The sequence below is a fragment of the Typopeltis vanoorti genome, chromosome 15, assembly GCF_054136105.1.
Source record: "Typopeltis vanoorti isolate ZY-2024b chromosome 15, IOZ_Tvanoo_1.0, whole genome shotgun sequence".
Classification (NCBI taxonomy): Eukaryota; Metazoa; Arthropoda; class Arachnida; order Uropygi; family Thelyphonidae; genus Typopeltis; species Typopeltis vanoorti.
The window spans coordinates 18,560,458-18,585,994 of NC_143563.1; the positions used below are offsets into that span (position 1 = coordinate 18,560,458).

Below are 25,537 nucleotides of genomic sequence, written 5' to 3' on the forward strand. Positions count from 1 at the left end.
TACATTTAGAGTGGTGAATGAGTGGAATGGGCTGCCAGAGTCTGTGGTGGATGCCGTGTCAGTGAATGAATTTAAGGCGAGGTATGATAAATACTGTATGAATGTCGTATAGTTGCGATGAACATGATTAGGGGCCTCCCTCGATGAGTCTAAGGACTCCCTGGAGTTGCCCGTAATAATAATAATTTATTTTTATTCCTTCTTCTACATCCTCAAGTGCCTCTCTAAGCATCTGTTCACTATAAAGGTTAAACAATAATATTGAATACTTGCATCCTTGTCTTACTCCTCTCTCCACCAGGAATTCTCCTGTTTCTTCTCTGGTTACATATACTGACGCTGTTTGTGTCCAATATAATGTCTTTAAAATTTCCAAGTCATAAGAGTCAATATCAATATTTTCTAGAATGTCAAAAAGCCTTTTATGTTTCAATGTATCAAATGTCTTTTCAAAGTCTAGAAATCCCCAAAACAACTTTCCACCATGGTTTAGTGTTTTCTCCGCAATAATTCTTAGACAAGTTATTGCCTCTCTAGTTCCTCTGTTGGTTCGGAATCCAAACTGTTCCTCGTTCAGTTCTTTTTCTATTTTACTCTTAATTCTCTCCAAAATTATTTGTGCCAGAATTCTACCTCAATTTCTTTTTGCTGTGTGAGTTATAAGACTTATCGTTCTAAAATTGTTACAGTCTAAAACTCCCATCTTTTTTGGAATGGGGATAAAAATTGATTAACTCCTCTGGTAATTCTTGTCCCTCATAAATTCCATTAATAATTTGCCATAACACTTTCACATACCTTTTTCATCTATATTCCTTATAAGTTCTATCTGCATACCATCTATTCCAGGGGATTTTCTCTCTTTCATCTTTTGAATTGCTAGATTCAATTCCTCTCTCATGATGTATAGCTTCTGCTCACTATGCTCTTTTGTTTGATTTTCTCCTCTTTCTCTGTCTTCATAAAGTTTACCTACATATTCCTCCTATCTCTGTAATATCTTCTCTTTTTCTATCAGAATTTCACCTCTTTCATTCTTGACTGCCCCAATCCTTTGCATCTTTCTCCTTCCTGTCATCATATTAATCTTTTTATATAAACACCTTTTATGTCATTTCTTTCTGCCTTTGCTGTTGTATCTTTACTTATTTCATCTAACCACTCTTCCTTTTTCCTTCTTATCTCTCTTTGTATCTACCTGCCACTTTGTCTTGGCAGGCATTCGTAATCCTACTGTTTGCAATGCAAATGTATTTCACTCAATATTATTTCTAGTTCAGAAGGCTGGTAAGATATCAGAACCACCTCATCAGCAAATAGGAATATTTTAAGATTCTCTGCATCTATATTTAAACCTCTATTCAAGTTTATGTTTTTGACAATGTTTTCCAAATTTACTGTAAAGAGATTAAGGGAGATCACATTTCCTTGTCTTACTCTTTTCCACAGAGATATTTCTATGGGTTTATTAAAAAAGAGGGGGAGAGAGAATGTAAATTAAGTTTTACTACCTATATATGTGTTTTGTATTAGCCCGATATATGGTTGTTCAGTGCCTTGATTTTTACTTTCTAGAAACTGTATTATGATCTGTTATGTCATATCTTTTCTGAAATTGATAAATAGCAAACAAAGTGGAAGATGATGTTCTCTGCATTTTTCAATTAGTTGGCTTATTGTATATTGTATGTATATGATCTTATGTAGAGACGAAGTAATGAACTAAAATTTCAAGAGGGATGCGTCTGGAAGTTTGAGAAACATTGTGTTAGAGGGATAGTGGCAGGAGAAATTCCTCTTTCTGTAAAAGATAATCAGGAAGCAGCATAAATTCCATGAGATGAAGCTTAGAAAAAGATGTATATAAAACAAAGAAGTATCTCTCTATATCAGATTCACTCACTGTAAAAAAATAAGTAAATAAATTGTAGTTTATTTTGTGTTTAAATAAGTATGATAGAATTGGGAGGTTTGGAAGATTAGCTGATGGCAGTTAGTGACTACCTCCAGTCACTTCTCACTGTAGCAGAATCATACAGACCAAAGGACAGCTTATTATAGTTTAAGCCTACTTTTCAGTAGGCTTAAACTATACTTACTTTTCAGTAGTTTGTCATATGGAGCGAGTTTATTATAGCACTATTTGTTATAGGTGACTATTTTGTTTTGTATAACTTACATTCATAAATTATCTCTTCAAAAAAGTGTTATTTTAATTTTTGTATTATGGATATTGTTACATATGAAATATATCTTAACCCAAAAATTATCACTTAGCACTTAGGAATTTTTACAGAAAATTTAAAACTGCAACATAAAATATAAAAAAAATCATTAACTAATAATTCAAAAATGCCAGTGTATTGATCACAGTACAGTGATCAGCATACTGGTACCAAAACAGATACATGTGACTTATTTTTTCAAAAAAATATTATTGTTTTTAGAGAAGTGTTTGTTTTATACAGATATTTGCATAACAATGAAATTGAAACATTGTTGCTTTTATATATAAAAACTGCCTTGAATGTTATAAACAAAGAAATTTTTATTTATATTAAAGGATCCTGTTGCCAACATATGCCAAGCTGCAGATCGTCAACTCTATCATCTAGTGGAATGGGCCAAACACATTCCTCATTTCAATGAACTTCCTTTAGAAGATCGAACAGTCTTATTGAAAGCAGGTGAGTCATAGTTTTTAGTTTGAAAAAATCACAAATTCAAATTTTTAGTTTACTTTGTGCGTGATGATTTGCATCTCTCTCATCAATATATAACTTAACAATTCTGGCTAAATGTAAATCGTTACTATAAAAGTTACCAACTAAAAGGTCACTTTAGGTTGCTGAGAAGATGGGAACAGTTAAAAAGATCTAGATTTGAAAATCAAGATATAAATAGAAGACATTAGAATGAGAATAAATAAATATTGAAGCCACTTACATTAATTTATTATTTATTTTTGTAGAATTTTCAGCTACTCTTCATATAAATTTTTAATACAGTAAGAAGAGATAAACATAAAAATGAACAATTAAATTGAAAGTATGTGACATTATACGAGGATGTGCTGAAAAGTTCTGATAATCACCATGAAGAAATTGAGGTAGAATTATGTAACTTGCACATTATTCTACATATTCTCCATGAAGTGTTATACGGTTGTTATAACACTGCTGCATCATTTGCAATCTTCTGAGAAAAAACGTCTTTCCTTTGTTGCACAAACCAGTCCTCAGCTGCAGATATGACTTCATCATCTGTGGTAAATTTTGTTCTTTCAAGTGTTTCTTTAAATTTGGGAATAGGAAATAGTCAGATGGGGCCAGATCTGGTGAATAGGGTAGGTGAGGTATGCATTGGAAGCCCAATTTGTGTATTGTCTATTGAGTTTTATGAGCAGTGTGAGCAGGTACATTGTCCTGCAAAAGCAACATGCCTCTGCTGCTGTAACAGTTTCACCTTTTTTGAGGTACTTGGTAAGGATTACACTATCCATATCACAAGACAATGGCAGAAACCTTCCCTGCTGACTTTTGGGTTTGGAACTTCTTTGGCCATGGAGGACCTTTGTGTCCCCACTTCATTGACTGTGGTCTCTGAGTCATAGTAATGAAGCCATGTTTCATCAATAGTCACAATACAAACCAAAAATTTTACACCTGATTTCTCAAAAGGACCCAAAATCACTTGAGATGACAGCACACGTTTCTCTCTTTTGGTCAGCATTCAAACATTTGGTGACCCACTTGACTGAGAGCTTCTGCAGTTGTAGATGTTGGTGGATAATGACCCCAACTCATTCCCTGGATATCCCTAGAGTCTTTGCAATATTTTTGGCTGGTATTCATCTATCATCAAGGATAATGGCATCTATGTTTTCAGGTTTAATCACTGTGGAAGGTCTTCCTGACCGACCTCGGGGCATCTGTCTCAGGATGCCTGGTTTTAAACTTGGCCACCCATCTGGAAACTATTGGATATGCTGGGGCATAGTCCCCTAACATCTCACACACACAGTTCGGTCAATCTCAATTGCGGACTTTTCTTGCAACACAAAAAACTTGATGATGGCCTCCACCTCTATGTCTTTGAATTTCTTCAAAACCTCTGTCTTTTTATATATCCTAAAAGAAAAAAATAAATAAATTATTATAATTTGATGAAATGTGAGAGTCAAAGGGTTTTAAGGTATGTTCTTTCTTGTGGTTATATCAGTTGCTTTAATATCATTTTTGTTCTAGTTGTTTATCCGAACTTTTTAACCTCTCATATGCATTATCAACTGCAGGATTATAACTCCATCTACATAATTAGAATTCGAGAAATAAAATGAAAATAAAATTTAAATAATTAAAAATTAAATAAATAATTAACCAAAATTAAATCATTAAAATTCATAATTAGTGTTATGAAGCACACAAGTGAGGAGTATTATTTAGGATAATTTTTCAAAGTTCAGAAAGTTTAAAGCAAAAGTATGGTTACAGAAATGCACCAACTATGTAATACTTTATGGAAAGAAGGTGGAAATGCCAGAGGAGTGGGTGAAATTGATATTAGTGACATTATACAAGAAAGGAGATGAGCTAGAATTTAAAAAGTGAGGAGTATTATATAGGATAATTTCTCAAAGTTCAGAAAGTTTAAAGCAATTGTTTTTGTTTGCGATTAGGCTTATGAATGTTCGCTTCACAGCTTTCTTTATATAATCTTTCCAGAAGAAAGTACCTCTTGTGTAGAGCTTTAGAATTATTCCAATGAAATGCTTAAATGCAGATGAGCAAGCAGGTTTTAGGAAAGATAGAGCTACAATTCAACAGATTTTGGCAATGCAGTTAATAGCAGAGAAAGCTAGGAGAAAAAGCAAACATATATACTTGCTTTGTTGATTTTCAAAAGGCATTTGACAGTATCAACCAGAAAGTGACATTAGCATGCTAGAATCCTATGGAATTGATAGAAAAACTAATAGCTGTATTTAAAGATGTGTATAAGAATTCAGTTGCAGCAGTTAGAACAGGTGATGATTTGGGGAAATGGTTTAGAACAAACAGAGGTACTAGACAGGGGACCCAATATCACCAAGCATTTTCATTGCATACTTAGAAAGAGCAATGGATAAAATGAAGGAAGATGCAAAAGGAATATCAGTACATGGGATGAGAACTAACAATCTGAGATTTGCAGATGACATTATTATTGAAGAAGACAAATGAGAAAGGGAAAAGATTTGAATTTGTTATGAACTTGGAAAAAACAAAGACAATGGTATTTGGTGAGAAGAACATAAAACAAAAGATACAAGTGGATGGAATTGATATAGAAAATGTAGAACAATTCACATATTTGGGAAGTAAAGTGACATATGATTTGGACTGTAAAAAAGAAATAAAGATCAGGATTGCAAAGGGAAGAACAAATCTGAAGTCCATGGATAGCATCTGGAAAAGTAAAGTAAAATCAGCCTGCAAACAAAACTAAGAGGGCTGGAAACATGCATCTTTAGCAGTGTACTGTATAGATCTGAAATGTGGGTGATAAATACGGAATCAAGAAAAAGAATTTTGGCATTTGAAAGAACTTGTTACAGGAAGATTCTAAGAATAGGATGGATATGGAAAATTACAAATGAAGAGCTCTATCGGAAGATACAACCAAAGAAGAATCTAATACAGAAGATTATAAAACGGAAGCTGCAGTTATTTGGACAAGAAGATAATACCAAACATGAAGCACATTCATGTTTGATATTATGGATAGTGTAAACAGAAGAGGTAGACATACAGAGAATGGATATACGACATAAAGGACTATTGTGGAATTGGTGTACAGACACTGCGATATTGTGCACTGGACAAAGAAAGGTGGAAGAAGATAGTGAAGGAGGCATCAGGCACCAATGGGCAGTGAGCGCATGGTTCATGATGATGATTTTGGCAAAGTCAAATTGCCATCATCAGGGAACAAAATATAATATGTGCACACAGTCACTACATTAGGTAATGAAGATAAAGCATGTCAACTGAGAGAGTAGGCCTAAACTCCTTAAGTGTGTCTCTAGCAGGCTAAATTGGACTGGACTTCCCTAGTTGTTGGGCTGAAGCACAGAGGATGAGAGTTTCCCAAATTGGGGGCAGTTTCATACAATTAAATTTGTTGAGGTTAGAGTAGTTTCTTAAGGCAGAAGCAGATTCAAAAAAAAGTCTTTCATATTTCTATTTGCTGCGATGAAATAAAGTGGCTTTCTTCCATCATATTCTGTAGTGGGTGTCCAAAGCATGGTTAGCAAGTCCTGAATGGCTGTAGTTTGGAAACGGATATAGTCCTCATTTTCAACAATTCTGATGTTTGCTATCTTGCCTGTTTGGCCATAGAAGCTTAGTTTACAACTATAAGCGACCTGGTAGGTCTTTGGTGGAACGGATAAGGGATGCTAATTTTTTATATAGTCTGTAAGTGGTTGCAATATTGTATTTTTTAAGATTTTTGTTAGTTTTTCAGATGTGCCTTGGATATATGGAATAGTGATGTCTTTCATGTAGTCTATTCTGGAGAGGGTAGAGAGGGTGTGGGTTTGGAATTTTAATATTTTTTGGATGTAGTAGGAATTATAGCTTCCTTTATTTCCACAAAATCTTCTTCGCTATTGGCTAAGAAGATTTTGTGAAAGTGGTCAATTTCAGTGGAGAGGGAGGAAATATTGGAAGGAAATTCTGTTTAAATAAGGTCTAAAGTATCCTTAAGTGGAACAATGAGGAAACATCGAAACTGACCATAATCTGTGTGTCAGAGTGTGAGGTTTTCTATACTGGCTTTAAAGTGGACTGAGTGTTTTTTTTAAATAATGTGTGAGGGGGTATTGCATCATAACTATTGCATGTAGTGGCGGCTCAGAGTTGCATGAAAACCTCTAGCTTCTTTTTCTATTATTTTCTATTGATTGATTGATCTCATCCATCCTTTAGGATGGGTAGAGTCCCCTAATGAGGGATTCACAACGAAATTAATGTGACTGGTTCATCACTCCTTGCTGCATCCCCTAGGGTTCATGACTGTAATCCTTGTGTATTCACGGGGCCGGTTTACCTGCTTGCGGGATGAAAAATCCCAGATAAACTGGCAGAAAAAAATCCTGTTGTTCATGCCCAAGACTGGTTAACTTGACTATGGCTGAGAAAGATCTTTAAGTTCCTCACGTTGTCGACGGAATCGAACTGAGGACACTCCTTATCCAGGCATATGGTTGCTAAGTGCAAAGCCATTATTAGGCTAACTGCACGGACTATTTTCTATTACTTTTTATTATTTTCAATGACAGCATCAAAGTGCAGTCGTTGAAAATAATAGTAATAAACCTGGAATAGAATATTGAAAGCCTGAAAGTAGAACACTTACTACATGCTGAAAATGGTAGTCATATTTTATAGTCTTTGGTAAAGCCATTGGTAAGAATCTCTTTTCAATTTTATTTTCACTTCATTTTCATATCTATCCCCACCATCCCCTTCTTAACTTCTCTTTGATTTATGGACATTAATACTGTGCTGGGTATATATTAACTAGAAATTTAATTCTAAGATGTCTTCTGGTACTGATGGCATCTAAAGGTTTTTAAAATGCGTTATAGAATTAGCTTCTGTTTTGTGCTTTTTGATAGAAAGTGGTGGGGGTGGTGAATATTCTTCCTGATCTTGATGCATTCAAAGAAAAACTAATAGTGCCAAGTTCTTAACACGTTCGCTGCCAACTACGAGTATACTCGTAGTTCGTATATGAGCTTCACAAGCCAACTACGAGTATACTCGTATGTCGATTTACCGACCTCCTATGCCAAACACGAGTTATCCCTTTGTATAATTACCTTAATTTGGACCCTTGGATTCTGAATAATGCGGAGAGCATGTCTGGGGGCTTGGTAGAAGAGAAATAATTTCAACTAAAATATAGTATATTGTGTATGTGCCTCAGATGCCAACTACGAGTATACTCGTAGTTCGTATATGAGCTTCACAAGCCAACTACGAGTATACTCGTATGTTGATTACCAACCTCGTATGCCAAGCGTGAGTTAATCCCTCGTATAACACGTAATTTGTATATCAATTTAAACTAGTAAAATCAATAAAAATAAAAACCAATCAATGAAATAAAAAAGCACTCAGTAAAATATAAAAAAAACAATTTAATCAAATTAAGAATGGTACATTTTAAAACACTTTTCCACGCACAATGATGGTTTTTCCTGGCAAACAGGACAATAATAACGTGTTTCGCGTCTACGTTTGTTTCTTGTACAGACACGGCATGGCTTTGTCGGTTGATTCTTTTTTTCTGTTGGTGGTAAAATTTCCAAATAATGAAAATTCCCATTCCTCCTGATATTCTCTGATGCTGTAAGTTCATCCATCCCAACAAAAATTGAGATAAATTTATCTCTAAATTTTAATGCAGACATTGCATTTCCAGTAATCATGTTATAAAATTTATGCGCATTTTGAATGTATACCTCAAAAATGCGTATTGCCAATTTCTTTGGCCATCTAATTGTCTTTCGTAAGGTGGAATAGTATGAAAGCATTTGATCAGAAAGATCGGTGCCTGACATACCCAAATTATAATCCCTAACGATATTAGGTTTTAACTGAAATTTACCATTCCGATTTTGCGTTTCAGCCATTTCAAATTTGTGCATATTTGAAATGGAAAGGACTTCCCTCTTATCCTTCCATTTACTGACTACAACAGGACCTCTTCTTTGCTAGACAAATTCCCCTTTCATTAGTTTCTTTTGAATAACATCTGGTGGATTGTTTTTCCTATTATTTCTCAGAGTTCCACACACATACGTTTTTCTGTTGGTAAGCGATTCTGTTAGAGCTACAGAATTATAAAAATTGTCCATATGCAATACATAACCCCTGTCTAAATATTCTTCCATCAAGTGGAATACAACATCATATGCGTGACCCATTTTCGCTAAAGACGATTCAGATTTTCCTGTATAAATTTTTATTTTTATCACCAATCCATTTGATTCGCACAGTTCATAGAATTTCACGCCATATTTATGTTTTTTGTTTTTTATGTATTGCCGAAATGCCAGTCTACCGCACCACAACACCATTGACTCATCAATACATAAGTTTCTGTCTGGTGTGTAGCAATTTCGCATTACACTATTAAAATGATCTAGGACTGGTCTTAATTTGTGCAATTTATCATTAGATGCTTGGGAATTATCTTGGGAACTAGATGCAATAAACACCGTCATCAGCGCATGTAATATATAGCTGGAAGTGATACGAGATTACTCGTAGTTGGCGTATGAAACAAAATTCTGTCTGATAAGCCGGCTACGAGATTACTCGTAGTGACCTTGAAGACGCGAAAAGCTCTTGGCGTGCGGGAACAAACTATGACTGAGTAGCGTGGCAGCGAACGTGTTAATTATAACATTTAAGCTACAGCCCTCTTCTTTTGGTGATCTTATATGCATTTTCTGCTTGCAGGCAGTGCGTTATTAATGCTTGGTATGTTGAAAGAGTGAAGGAGATACCTCCTTAGTGCAACTGAAAAAACCTGTGCTGCCATTTATTTGAAAAGACTAAAAATTTGGATCCAAGAAACATTTGCTTGGAGCTGATGCCAGATGAAAGTGAAAGGATTTTTCCTGCTGTGGAGCAGATCAATAAGTAAATACTGCAACTGTACAATGACTTATGCTCATTATACTGCCCAAAAGTGAGCAAACATATTAAAAATTTTCATTGCTTGAAATGTTTTACTACCTTTATCAGAAGATTCAGGAATTTTCTTTAATGGTAAATTATCCATTCATGCTGCCTTGCTGGTTTTTACCTGATAAGTGAAAAAACTTGTATTATTCTTCCTGTTCTAGAGCCCTACATATAACCTTGGAATCCTGAAGTCATCGTATCATTGCTGCCTATCCAGAACCTAGTTTCTTCATTTCGGGCATATCAGTATGGTTTTACTATCTTGACGAATGGTGTGTATTCATCTTGGTCTTGATTTTCCTTTAGAATTTTACCTAAAAATGTTGCCTATATTATGGAATGTGACTATATTAGGAATATAGTCATCTTCCTTTCAAAAAACATGAGCCCCTCTTCACTGCAACATTTTGAACTTGATTATCCTAGATAAGTGAAACTTCTTGGAAAAATGGTGAGAAATAACTTAGTTTTACTAATAGGAATAAAAGCATTTAATAAATTATTAATTCATTTTGCTGTCATATTGAGTAATGAAGCTAGTGCATTCATATATATTGTCTTTCATTGAGACTTCTCCCCCCCCCCCTCTTAGGTGTAATGGTAATGCTAAGTGCATAATGATTACTTAAATGAATTAATTTGCAGTGATAAATACATAAAATAGAAATATTTTCTAATATTCCTTATTTATTCCCAGCATTTCCTTTTGCTTCATCATTCACTACTCTTTTCCTTCTCTAGGTTGGAATGAATTGTTAATTGCAGCATTTTCACATCGGTCAGTTTCCGTTAAGGATGGAATCGCCCTGGCATCAGGACTTGTAGTACATCGTAACAGTGCTCACAGCGCAGGTGTAGGAACCATTTTTGACAGAGTTCTAACGGAATTAGTTGCTAAGATGCGAGAAATGAAAATGGATAAAACTGAGTTAGGATGCTTAAGATCCATTGTCCTATTTAATCCAGGTAGCAATATATATGTATATGTTAAACAGATTTAACTTTAAATGTTTAAACATAGAATCTTTGACCTAATTGTTTCAGTTATGAAAATATAAAATTTATTTATTTTTATTATTATTTTTTTATTATGTAATGGGAAGGTTCGTTTGCACAGTAAGACATTATTGTGTCTTAATGTGCAAATGACCTATTTTTTTCTTCCCCAATATGGTAATTAAATGCATAGTGGCATTATAAAATATGTCTGGTATTTTATAGTAGCACTAATTTCATAAAACTTATTAACTCTCATTCAAATAATGTCAAATGTCAAAAAAACCTCCAAATAAGGTCAAAAATCTGTAAAATATAGTTAATTATTTAAATTTTTTTATTACCGTATGTTATCGCATATAATGCAAAAAATTTATGGTAAAAAATACTACTTAAAGTTAGGGGTTCGCATTATATGCAGATCCTAAAAAATATAACATCTTATTAGACTTCCACACACAATATATACTACCTAATGCCTATGCAACCAAATCTACTTGACCCACTCGCATTCGGCGACCAAGCGCACATCGTATCTGCGCATAAAGCTACTTACATTACTGGCTTTATGCGCAGATACGATGCGCACTCGGTCACTGAATGATAGAGCACATTTAGGCATATCGGTTTAACCACACTTCATTTTAAATATTATCCGTTAAACAAACCTAGCCTGAAAATGAGCCAACAGAAACGTAAACGTTCATCTTTTGAAGCAGGATTTAAATTGCGTGTCATGCAGTTTGCAGAACATAATAACAGTGTTGCTATGAGAGAATTTGGTGTAGCAGAGAGTAATATTAGACTTTGGCGTAAGCAAAAAGACAGTCTTGAAAAAATCCCCAAAACGAAACGTGCCCGTTGTGGAGATGTAGCATCCTTTCCAGAACTCGAAGAAGAGCTAAATGAATAGATTTTGATGCAACGACAAGATGGCATTATAGTAACAAGAAATGCAATTCGTTTTCGAGCTCTGCAACTCAAGAATGGTAAATTCAAGGACACACCAGGTATTTCATCTTTTCTTGCTTCGCCTGGGTGGTGCAACAGATTTATGGAACGCAAAGCATTAACATTACGACACTGAACAAAAATTGTGCAGAAGTTACCAATGGAAGTGTTACGGATATGAACTTTCTCAAATTGGCAATATGGATGAGACGCCCATGTACTTTGATATGCCTTGGAATCGAACAGTAAACTCAGTTGGTGAAAAGGGTGTCTTCGTAAAAACAACAGGACATGAAAAAACGCATTTTATCATTGTTCTAGCATGCATGGCTGACGGAACCAAATTAAAGCCGACAGTGATATTTAAAAGGAAGAAAATTCCGAAGCATATGAAATTTCCACCAGGTGTAATTGTTCGTGCCAGTCAGAAAGGTTGGATGGATGAAGAAGGTGTACAATTGTGGCTGGATCAAGTATGGAACATACTTCCAGGTAGTTTGTTACGTCAACAAAGCATGCTAGTCTGCTACACTGATAACGCAATCCCTACATATGAATTTATAAATGAAATGTTTGATGACTCAAAAGATGAAGTAGAATTTAAAGGATTTTGACATTTTGTTTGAAAATAAATATTTCTTTCGTTAATTCGTATTGCATTATTTATAATCTTATAGAACAAGATTAACAGATCGCATTATACGTGGATCACATTATATGCGATAATATATGGTAACTTTATTTCTTTACTTAACTTTTAATTTACTTTATTCTGCTTCACTAAGTTAGGACTCGAAACTTATTTATCACAGACTTCTCAAGATTATGCTTATGTTTGCTTGACCTGTACCTCACAATGTTAATCTCACTGTGACCGGTTTCTGTCCCCCCCCCTCCCCCTTTCTCTGCGGTTAGTTAGACCTCATGTAGCAAGCCTATCTAACATAAGCAATCCCTAAACACTCGTGCAATACCGATTAGGAAATTTATATTTATTATCGACTGCAGTACCTAGTTGACTTTCTATTGCTTGAAAGTTAGGGTGAGAAGAAAACAGGAAGAAATCAATCTTTACATAATTTCCTTACATGCAAGTCGTGGTTAGTCATATCTTACTATGCCCGTTGGTTTCCTAATTTTTCCAAGATAGTGCATCGGCTAAGGAATAAAACCAGGTAATTACAAAACAAAACATTTATTTTAATCTAGTGGAATAGGTACAGAGCACATAATGATTATTGAAAGATTACTTCAGTCAAAAGATTTAACACACTAAAAAATGCAATTCTAGCAACAGAACATACTGTACGTTCACTACCAATAGAAACTCATTATACATTAACATAAAGATGTCTCTTGTGACACAACCATGCACATATACACTTACGAACTAGCATAATTCTTCCTATCACATAAGCTTACAAGGGTGCTTAAGGGTCAAAACTATATAACTGAGAGGAGACCTCCACATACCCTTTAAAGGAATGCAGACAACCAACCAGGGCTTCTGACCTAATGTCCAATCCTCACCTTCTCGTGGTGCACCTTGTTGAGTATCTACCTGGATACTGAGCGAATGAGGATGAGCTGGTAATTTGGGATTTAGTCAGCCAAATTGTATTCTTATTGGTTAAACCAAAATACAAAATGATGGTACAACATGACAAAATTTCATGCTGGCTGGGGCATCGCCTGGTTAAACAAGGCCCCGTTGTTTTCACCAGGGCAAACAGCAAAAAGTCAGCTACTGGAATAAATCTGAAAACACACCCCAACTCAACATCACCAGAGTTAAAGATCAGTACTATCAACATAAGAAGGGCAAAGAAATGGAGCTAGATGAGGAATTAGATAAGTACCAGATCGACATAATTGGGGTAACTGAAAAAAAAAGACAAAAACTGGTGAGATCTTTCTGAGCAATAAATACAAAATGTTATATTCAGGCAATGACAATCAAGGAAAAAGAGTAGCAATAGTATTCAACACAAAATATGAGGCTAATCTTCTTAAATGGCAGGCAGTCTCGAGTAGAGTGATGTGGGCAAATATGAGAATAGGGAACTGGACAATGAGACTTATTTGTGCTTATGGTCTGACAGACAGTTCTACTAAGGTAGAAGTGGAGGAATTTTTTGAGGCTTTAGAAAAAGCAACTGACACAATAAAAAAGAAAAAGTTGGTCCTTGTTGGGGATCTAAATAGCGGAGTAGGAAATGATTGTCAGACATACAAAAATATTTTGGGAATATTTGGAGAAAAGAGCAAAGCTAATAATAATGGCAAATATCTGTTGGATTTCTGCTCAGGACATGGATTGGTTATTACTAACACCATGTTCCAACATAAAATGTGCACAAATTCACATGGAGAAAAGAGGCAAGGAATAAGAAAAGTCATCATCAAATTCCTGCCATGTACCCTCAAGGGGTGTACAGGATATGATAGTATTACATGAAAAAAAATCACATCATTACTAACTTCCTATCTACAATTTTCCTCCAAATCAGTCTGTTACTTGTCAAGACTCCAACATTATCAGATCTTATATTTCTATCGTCTAAGGCACTTTGTACCGTATCAATCCAGCTATATCTTGGTCTTCCTCTGGGTCGTTTTGCTGCCAACCTGACAGAGAACACTTGTTTTGTTAATCTTTCTTAGCCCATTCTGTTTAAGTGACCATACCACATGAGATTAGCTCTGCTAAAGCATCCTGGATGCTGACAATGTCAAGTTCTTTCCCAATATCCTCGTTTTTAATATGATATTGCCATTGATGCCATCTGTTCATGCCTATAATCTTTCTCAGGACTCTCATATCTGCGGTCTCTAGTCTTTGGTCAAGTGTTTTACTTCTGACCCAGCTCTCAGATCCATAAGTTAAAACTGGTTTGAACACTGTCTTGTATACAGCTAATTTAGTGTTCCGACTAATTTCTCTCTTATTCCATCATTGAAAATGTCAACTGTGTTGTGAATGGAGAACCTATGGAACAAGTAAAATATATCAGCTACTTAGGCATGATTTTTAGTGAAGCTGGTAAATTAAATATAGAAATAGACAACAGAATCAACAAAGCTGGTATGGTAGGAAGTCAATTGAATAAATTCACATGGAATAAGAGAGAAATTACACCAGCACTTTTATATCAACTCCTACCGGGACTCCTTATAATCCTAAATTTTCACCCAACACGTTATTCCTTTGCGCTTGTAGATTTTGCCTTTTCATAGCGTCTTCCCCGAAAACTTAGGTCGCCACGTGCCGTATGACTGCTACTTACTTGAAGCAACTTACTAATCCGGTGTCTTGGCCCTGTACTTTGACCTTATAATCTCAGTTGGTTATATCCAATTTACACAGTAATTCTTTTATATCAACTCTAACAGAAAATATGTATATAACAAATTCATTGTCTAGCATACATTATTTTAGTAAGTATTTTACACGGGAATATTCACAAGTTTTACACTAATTTTGGTATCCAATATTTGTCAGGCTACATACAACTTATACTGAAATACAAGCATATCTTTTTAAGGGTTTTAATTTGTCAAATTATGAATGAAACATTCCTTAGTGAATTGTATTCATTCACAATTTAACAATGACACCTGTTCACTCCGCTAATCTTTCTCAGGACTCTCATATCTCTAGTCTGGTCAAGTGTTTTATTTCTAACTCAGATCCATAACTTAAAATTGGTTTGAACACTGTCTTGTATAAACCCAATTTACCAGTTTGACTAATTTCTCTCTTATTTCATATAAATTTATTCAGTTGACTTCTACCATACCAGCTTTGTTGAATCTGTTGTCTATTTCCATATTTAATTTACCATCCTCACAAAAAATCATGCCTAAATAGCTGAAATGTTTTTCTTGTAGTATAGGTTCTCCATTCACAATGCAGTTGATATTTTCAATGCTTCTGCCTATTTTCATTGTTTTTGTCTTGTTATTGCTGACCTTCATACCATATCTATTACTACAGTTATTCAATTTAGTCAGGGAAACTTTCATACTTATACCGGATTCATTTAGAAGTATAACATCATCTGCATAAAGCTAAGAGCAGACATTAACATCTCCAATTTTGATATCAGGTTTAATACCACTTTCCTTCATACTGTGTTTCATATAGATAATGAATAACGGAAGGGATAATGTACATCCTTGTCCGACACCAGATTTAACATTAAACCATCTTCCTGTACTTCCTTCAATTCTAACTGCTGACTTACAACTCAAATAAAGACTAAGTATTGCTTAATATAATGCCCCATCGACACAATACAACTGTAGTATTTTGAGTAGCTTCTTTCTTGGCAACTTGTCATATGCCTTTTCCAGATCTACAAAACTTAAATACAGATCTTTGTTATATTCCCAAAATTTCTCAACTATTTGTCATAAAGTAAAAATCTGATCCTCACAGCCTCTATTTAACCTGAATTCAGCTTGTTCTTCACCAGGCTTCCCATCTACAATCCTCCTTAACCGTTTCTCAAGTATACTTGCATAAATCTTAACTAGGAAAACTCAGTAGAGAAATACCTCTGTAATTCTCACCTTCAGTTTTGTTTCCCATTTTATATATGGGTACTATGAGAGCTGTACTCTCATAGTACCCAAAATTTCTCAACTATTTGTCATAAAGTGAAAATCTTATCCTCACAGCCTCTATTTAACCTGAATTCAGCTTGTTCTTCACCAGGCTTCCCATCTACAATCCTCCTTAACCGTTTCTCAGGTATACTTGCATAAATCCTAACTAGGAAAACTCAGTAGAGAAATACCTCTGTAATTCTCACCTTCAGTTTTGTTTCCCATTTTATATATGGGTACTATGAGAGCTCTACTCCAATCATCTGAAATTCATCCCTCTGTCCAGGCCTTCTGAACTATGCAGCAGTGCAGCCACTGTAAGACATACCTCCATACCTGAGCATTTCTGGTCGAATATCATCTACTCCTGCTGTCTTTCCACATTTTTTGAGGCCTTTGATGACTTTTTCTACTTTAAGTATGGATGTGTATTCCTGATTGCATGCCTGGTGTCAGTGTTTTTTTACCACTGCTGTCACTGATTCTTTCATTTAGCAATTTTTCAAAGTAATTACTCCATACTTCAAGAATTTTTTTTTTCTCCAGTTTTCATGTCACCTTTATCATTTCTAATTCTTTTGAAAGCACTCTTTCGTCTGTTTCTGAGCTTCAACAACTTCCAGAATATCTTGCCACCTTCTTGATATTTATTCTCTATGTTCTTACCAAAGTTTTCCCATGACTTTTGTTTAGCTAGTTTTACACAGTGTTTAGCTTTCTTACATTTGGCTCTGTAATGTTTTCTTCAGGGCTTGTCTCTGAATCTCCAAGATTTGGTTCACTTTCTCAAACTCTTTCATTTTTTCTTGAATAATGTTTGTGTATTTTAGTCTACAGTTCACTTCTGAGAGCTGCTCAACTTTTATTTTCTTTAAAACTTTCTTACATGTTCTTGTTTTCAATATGAAATTCAATTTAATCCTGCTTAAGACTAAATAGTGATCACTTCCAATTTCAAATCCTCTGTACACTCTAGTGTCCTGCACCAGGGAGAAAACATCACTATCAACAATAACATAGTAAATGAGACTTTTCTTATTCCTAGCCTCTTCTCTCCATGTGAATTTGTGCACATTTTTATGATGGCACATTGTGTTAATAATAACCAATCCATGTCCTGAGCAGAAATCTAACAAGTATTTCCCATTATTATTAGCTTTGCTCTTTTCTCCAAATTTTCCCAAAATATTTTTATGTCTGACAAACATTTCCTATGTTGTTTCTCTAAAGCCTCAAAAAATTCCTCCACTTTTATCTTAGTATAACTAAGATAGAAGTGGAGCTTGCCATTCAAGAAGATTAGCTTCGTATTTAGTGTTGATTACTATGGCTACTCCTTCTTTTCCTTGATTGTCATTGCCTGAATATAACATTTTGAATTCATTGCTCAGAAAGATTCCACCAGTTTTGATCTTTTTTGTTTCAGTCACCCCTATTGTGTAGATCTGGTACTTAACCAATTCCTCATTTAGCTTCATTTCTTTGCCATTCAAACTTCTTCTTCTGCAGTGTGTTTTAGGATCTGTTCCAGTAGCTGACTTTCTACTGGTCGCCTGGTCATTTTGACCCAAGGTTAGTAGTGTCTTCGCATACATCTGCTCTGACATACCTTGCCAGAGAGTGCCCAACTTTGATCTTCTTTGGTTGAAAATATCCCTTCCCCATTCAATGAAATTCATTTGCTGTCTCTATTGCTCTCCCTAATGCTATCAACCACCCTGGGCTCTTTAATTTCCTCTCCTTAAAAATTGATTTTCTTCAGTCCCACTTTTCCAACAGTGAAATCATCCTCCTAGGATATTTTAATGTTGACATTAAAATATCCTAGGAGGATATTTTAATGTCAACTGACTGACTGACTTTTCTTCTCCAGTTGCACAGATCTTTCAGCCAGAGATGCTGAAACATTTGCTTTCACTAAAAACATTACCCAACTTGATCACATGCTTACCAGATAACCTGGACCACTCCCCAAACACCCTATATCTCTTCCTCACCGACAGCCCTTCCAAATACACAGTGAATGTAGTGGGCCCCCTAGGTAATATTAACCACAATCTAGTGCTCATCTCCTCCCCTCCCCATGCAACAATGCTTACACAGCTGCTCCCATACAAGAGTAGTTTGGCATTATAACAGTGCCACATGGGGACAGCCTCCACGACTTCTATGCCTCATTCCCATGGTTGGACTATTACTTCCGGCCTTGCAATCCAAATATATGCATTGAACTTATCACCAAAGTAATCCTCACCAACATAGAAACATACATTCACATTTTCCACACTGCTCTGAACTGCCGTTCCCTAATTAATCCCTAGTTCTCCAAAAGATGTACCAAACCTGTACAAATGAAAAATCAAACATACCATAACTGGCTGACATCAAAAACTCCATTCTCCTTTAAAGCTTTTTATGTCGGGCCCATATACAAGAGGTCAGCTGGTATAGTACATTAGTACTTATATGGGGAGTGGGTTGGGAAAGAAAAACTTGTTTACATTTGATTTAAAAGCCTGTATGTTGTATTCCTTGGGAAATACGACAGGGAGAAGACTGTTCCACAGTACAGCAGTATCAAGGATGAAGGAGGAGGAAATTTGTTTTGTGGGTTTCAAGGTGTACTGTGAAAGGATGTTGGGCAGCTGTATGTGTTCCAATGGGCTTAGTACAGAGTGGGGAAATTATTGATGTTGTTTCATATGAACATTCCCATGGAAATATATATAGAATATACAAGTTACAGAGACCAAACGTCTGTGTGAGAGTGAAGTTATCAAAAATAATGCTGTGAGAAAATGGTTCTTTTTTGTGAGAAATAGACAGAACTGATTTTTACCAGTGTTGAAGTTGACGAGGTTATCTGAGCCCCATTAGAGGATGACTTGGAGGTCAGAATTAAGGGCATTGGTGGTTGATGCTCTGTGGGTTGAAGTGAGCAAATGAAAGGGAGTGCAATGTGCTGTCATCTGCAAAACTGTGTATTGGGTTGGAGGTCAATTGAAGTAGGTCGTTGATATAGAGATGGAAGAGGGTCAGTGAGAGAACTGAACTTTGTGGGGACCCCAGCATTAGTTGGATGGTGAGAGGATAGGGAGCTGTCTAACATCACACATAGTGTGCGTCCAGATAGGAAGCTGGCAATCCATCTTCTGAAGTCCTGAGATAGTCCAAATGATGGGAGTTTGCTTAGTAAGCCTTTGTGCCAGACTCGGTCAAAGGCTTTAGAGATATAAAGTGCAACCACTTGGGATTCGCCACATTTCTCCATGGCATTTGTCCAGCTATGGGTGATGTATAAGAGTAGATCTCCCGTTGATCGGCATCGACGAAATCTATACTGGTGGTCACTTAATAGCTGGGTACCTTCAAGGTAGAATAGGAGCTGAGAGTTGATGGTTTTCTCCATCACTTTGGATAGGACTGAAGTGAGTGAGGTAGAGGAGTAGTTAGATGGCAGTGATTTGTCACCCTTTTTAGGAATGGTTTGAACATAGGCCAGTTTCCAGGCTTTGGGATACCAGTGGAGTAAGAGAGTATGTACAGATGGCATAGGATAGGAGTCAGTTCTGGTGCACAGACCTTCAAGACAATTGGAGGAATGCCATCAGGGCCAGGAGACTTTTTTATGTTTAATTTAGACAACAGGTTTATGATCTCTTTTTGGCAAAAAGATATATGGAGCATTGTATGTTGGGCAGTTGGAATGACTGGAGGGCATCGTTAGTTATGAAGCCAGGAGGTTAGCTTTTTCTGTGGGTAATGTTGCAATTGAGCCATCTGGGTATGATAGGGGTGGGAATAGCGTAGGGTAAAAGTTACGACCATTTGCCTTGGCGAGAGACCAAAAGGCATGACTGCCATTTGGACAGGCTGCAAGCTTCCTGCTTTTTGCCCATTCAAATTCTGTTTTAGAAGCATTGATAATTTTCTTGCATCTGTTTCGGGCTTCAATATAGGCATTGAAGGAGAATTGGGTTCTTGATTTGAACCGGTTGTGGTATGCCTGATTTTTCATTTGTACAGCCTTGGCACATCTTTTGGAGAACCACGGTTTGGATAGGGAAAGGCAGTTCAGAGTATTGTGGGGAATGTATGTTTTCATGCCAGTGAGGATTACTTTAGTGATACGTTCAGTGCATATGCTTGGACTGGAAGACTAGAAACAATAATCCAACCAATGGAATGAAGCATAGTAGTCTCAGAGACTGTTCCAATTGGCATTGTTATAATGCCAAACTACTCTTGTGTGGGAGTGACTGTGTAAGCGTTGTTGCATGGGAGAGTAGATGAGCACTAGGTTGTGGTCAGAATTACCCAGGGGGGCTCACTACATTCACTGCATATTTGGAGGGGTCATTGGTAAGGAAGAGATCTAGTGTAATTGGGGAGTGGTTCGGGTTATCTGGTATTCTGGTCGGCTTTTGAACAATTCGTGTAAGGTCATTAGTGATGGCAAATGTTTCAGCATCCCTGCCTGCAGAATCTGTACAACTGGAATAGGAAAGCCAATTGGTGTTATGGACATTAAAATCACCCAGGAGGATGATTTCACTGTTAGTAGAGTGGGACTGGAGAAATCAACTTTTAAGGAGAGGAAATGAAAGAGCTCAGAGTGGTTGGTGGTATTAGGAGAGCAATAGAGACAACAGATGAATTTGACTGAGTGGAGGAGGGATATTTTCAGCCAAAGAAGGATGAAATTGGGCAATTCTAGGTTAGGTGCTCTCTGGTGGGGTATGTCAAAGTGGACAGATATATGCACAGACCCCACCCTTGGGTCGAAAGGAGCCTTATACCCAAGCCTGAAATAGATGCAAAAAACTAGCAGCCTATCCAAATGCAGCTCAGCCTTTTGGTCTCTCACCAAAGCATTTGGCTGTAACCTCTGCCCAACACTATGCCCACCCCTATCATACCCAGATGGCTCTATTGCATCATCACCTACAGAAAAAGCTAATCTCCTTGCTTCACACTTTGCTTTTAATGCACATAACTGACAATGGTAAATGTCCCTGAACTATTCCAGATGCCCAACATACAATGGCCCTTTTATCTTTTTGCCAGAAAGAGATCAGAAAAATACTGTCCAAATTAGAGAAGTTTGGTGAATTTCAAGTGGTTACACTTGATATCTCTAAAGCTTTTGGCTGGGTCTGGCACAAACACTAACTATGCAAACTACCATTGTTTGGCCTGTCTCAGGACCTATAGTTGGATTGCCAGCTTTCTGTCTGGATGCATACTATGTGTGATGGTGGATGGTTTCTTATCCTTACATCATTCAACTAATGCGAGGTTCCATAAGGTTCTGTACTCTCACCAACCCTCTCTCTGCTATATATCAGTGACCTACTTCAGTTGACTTCCAACCCAATACACAGTTTTGCAGATGACAGCACATTGCACTCCTCCCTTTCATCTGATAAACCTTACTCTACACAACTCACCTCAACCTACAGAACATCAACCACCATTGTCCCCAATTCTGATCTCCAAGCCATCCTCCAATGGGGTTCAGATAACCTTGTCAATTTCAACTAATAAAACCCAGTTCTCTCTTATTTCCCATAAAACAGAACCATTTTTACCCAGTATTACTTTTGACAACACCCAAATTTACAGATGAGATGAGATTTCTCTTTTTGGAATTACCCTGACATCAAGCCTCTCCTGGCATAAACACGTCACAACCATTGTATTCTCAGCTTCTAAAAAAACTAGGATTTCTCTTTTGCGCAAGATGCTACTTCGCCTCTGAACAGCTGTTAACCTTATACAAATCTCAAATCTGCCCCTCTATTGAACACTGCTCTCACATATGGGATGGGGCATCTAAAAGCTCCCTCAAAATGGTTGACTCAATACAGAAGAGATCAGTTAGACTTATTAATGACCCATCTCTTACCAGCTCATTCCTTCCACTTTTGCACTATTTCTGCAATCTCCACTGGTTTCTGCAATATGTGTATTCTATAAATATTTCCATGGGAAATGTTCATCTGAAATAGCATCAATAATTCCTCATGCGAATAAGGAATTATTGATGCTATTTCAGATGAACATCAATAGAACCTCGAGTAGCAGCTGCATGGAACACATGCAGCTGCTACTCAATATCCCTTCACAGTGCACCTTGAAACCAACAGAACAAGTTTCTTTCCCTGCTACTGCTGTATTGTGGAACAGTCTTCCCCATGATGTGTTTCCCAAGGAATACAGTATACAATCTTTTAAATCAAATGTAATCAAGTTCCTCCTTTCCCAACCCACTACCCATATACTGCACTAATGTACTATAGGTTGATCAGCCAACCTCTCGTGTATGGACCCAACATAAATAGGGGAAAAAGAAAGAAAAGAAACTTGTACTGGCTTTATTGAAGAGTATAGCATCATCTGCATAAAGTAAAGAGCTGAGATTAACATCTCCAATGTGGATATCAGGTTTAATGCTACTTTCTTAATAATGTAATCTATATGAATGTTGAATAATAGTGAAGATAGTGTGCATCGTTGTCCAACCCCTGAACATACGAAGGCTTAATTCTAACTGCTGACTTACAACTCAAATATAAACTACACATACAAACCACTGAATTAGAAACCTTTATTCAGGTGTACGTAAATGTCACTTATGCAGCATATATGCAAAATACTTGGTCACGTAGATCAATAGTGTTGATCACAATTGGAAAAACAAAAGATTTTTTGGAGTTCAATAAAGGACTTATTATGGTGCATGTCTGGTTTCTCAAAAGATGAGATTCCCTGGGTGTTTAATCAGTGGGAAAATGACCCACATGCTTGTCTAAAAGGCATAACTGTGGTCCTAAGACAGTTTGTCAGGAATGAGATTGTCATTGTCTGAGAAGGATTGTATGAACAAATAGAACTTCCTGCGTTCATCAATTGACAGAGGCCTTTAATGAAGGCTGTTTCCGACTCATATCTCACCGACTCTGTGTGCAGGGAATTGAAGAGGATCAGTATTGGCATTTGCATCCCCATATGGAAACCACTGATTTCTTGCGAAAAACTGGAAAGTTCTTCTGCAGTGGTGTCAGGAACACTATGGGTAGACACTGGAAAACTGGAAGAAAGTCATGTATTCTGACAAGTCATGGTACCCTTGTTCTGTACGGATGGTAGGCAGAGAGTTTGGCATGAGCCCCAGAAGTGATCAACCCAGTTTGCCTTATAAAGATAGCTCAAGGTTCTGACATGGTGTGTGACATGTTAGGTTGGTATGGAACGGATTCCCTGAACATTGTTGCCGATCAAGTCCATCCTGCAATGTTGACTTTTTCCCATCAGGTGATGGTTGTTTCGTGGATGACACTACTATTGTTCGTTGCACAAGAATTGTTCAGCAGTGGTTTAGCAAACAACTTCCACCATCTTCCCTGGCCACCACAAAGTCTAGATCTGAACCCTATTGAGAATGTATGGGTCATGTTACTGGAGCAAAGTCCTCTTCCATCAATTAAGCCAGTTAAAGGACTGTCTGGTGAATGCCTGGTATGTTGTAAACATGGATGCAATCTGACACCTTGTGGAATCTATTCTAAACCACATACGTTCTGTAATTAAGGCTAAAGGAGGTCCAACATGCTATTAAATAAGTTTTTAATTCAGTGGCTAGTATGTATATGTATTGCTCATTATAAATTACATTTGCACCATTCTAATTGTAGCATTTTGAACAGCTTTTCTCTTGGCACCTTGTCATGTGCGTTTTCCAGATCTACAAAAAAAAAAAAAAAAACAGATCCTTATTATCCATCCATCCTTCTTGCCCATTGAAGACTGGTTATAAGTCTTCTAATTTCCAAGATTTCTCTACTATTTTTCTTAAGCTGAAAATCCGAGTCTGACGATCTCCATTTGGCCTGAACCACTTGTATTTTTTACTCCACATTTACCTCCCAGAATTTTTTCTTAGCCTTTTCTCAAGTCTACTTTCATAAATCTTACTAGGAACACTCAGCAGAGAAATTTCTCTGTAATGTTCGCATTCAGTTTTAATTCTTTCTTTATAGTAGTGCTCACATAGCACCACTCCAACCATGTAAAATTTGATCTTCTGACCTGGCCTTCTGAATTATGCAGCATAGCCACTGTAAAATTCTGTACTCTATATTTGAGTATAATTAGTCCAGACATCAAGAGCATCTTTATCTTCAGTTTTCATGTTTATTATATTTGGTTTCTTTTAATATTTTAAGCTTTTTCGATAGCCTCCAGAATATTTTGCCACCTTCCTGATGTTTGTTTTTTTGTGTTCTTACCAAAAGCTTCCCAGAACTTATGTTTAGCTAGTTGCACACACTTCTTTGCTTTGTAACATTTTTCTCTGTATTCTCTCAGAGCCTATGCTGACTTATTATTATTATTACCACCCCACGACCTCATGTCTTGGGTGGTAAAAAAAAAAAATCCATCCAAATAGAGTCAAAGACTCATCTGGGAGGTCCTTTTATCACAAACACACGGCTCATCATACCATGCTTTAAACACATTCAAACTCTTTGCAGACACCACATTCTCAGGCAAGGCATTCCAATCATTCACAACTCTGCACGAAAAAAACCTGCTTCTCACTCCCCCAGTTTCCAGGGATGACCTCTGGTTCTCCCCTGATCTCCCACTATTCTCTGTAAAACTTCTGCAGCATTGATGCTATAACAACCCCTTACCAGTTTGTAGGTTTCTATCATATCTCCCTTCTTTCCCCTGTCCAACAGACTCTGCAAATTACATCTTCTCAATCTTTCCTCATACTCAACATTCCAGAGGTCAGAAATTACCTTAGTCAGTCTCTTTTGGACCCTTTCCAACATCTCTTCATCCTTCTGAAAACCCGGTGACCAAATCTGGGCTCAATAGTCCATGTGTGGCCTAATCAAAGCCTTATAGAACGGAACAAGAATCTCTCTACTTCTACACATCAGTATCCTCCGCATTATTCCCAGAAGCTTTTGTATTGTCTTCACAATTTTGGCGATGTGTCCTCTAAATTTTAGATCCTTATCCACTATCACCCCCAGATCTCTTATTTCCTCTACCTCTAGCAATATATTCTCACCAAGCATAAATTCTGCATCCCATCTTTGTTTTCCAAATTTTAAAACCTTACATTTTGCAACATTGAACTCGCATCCCCATTTGCTTGCCCAATCACTCAATCTATTCAAATCTTCCTGTAAGGCCACAACATCTTCACTACACTTCAT

General features: G+C 36.6%; 1 protein-coding gene across 2 annotated transcripts in view; it reads left to right on the forward strand.

Annotated features, from left to right (window-relative positions):
* Positions 1-25,537, forward strand: part of LOC150098431 (retinoic acid receptor RXR-alpha-B-like) — a 289,067-nt gene that overhangs the window by 242,167 nt on the left and 21,363 nt on the right. For both annotated transcript variants that reach the window (XM_090405562.1, XM_090405561.1), the window contains 2 exons: positions 2,564-2,687; positions 10,485-10,709. In XM_090405562.1, the coding sequence (XP_090261688.1) occupies positions 2,564-2,687; positions 10,485-10,709 (349 nt within the window). The remainder of the gene's footprint in view (positions 1-2,563; positions 2,688-10,484; positions 10,710-25,537) is intronic.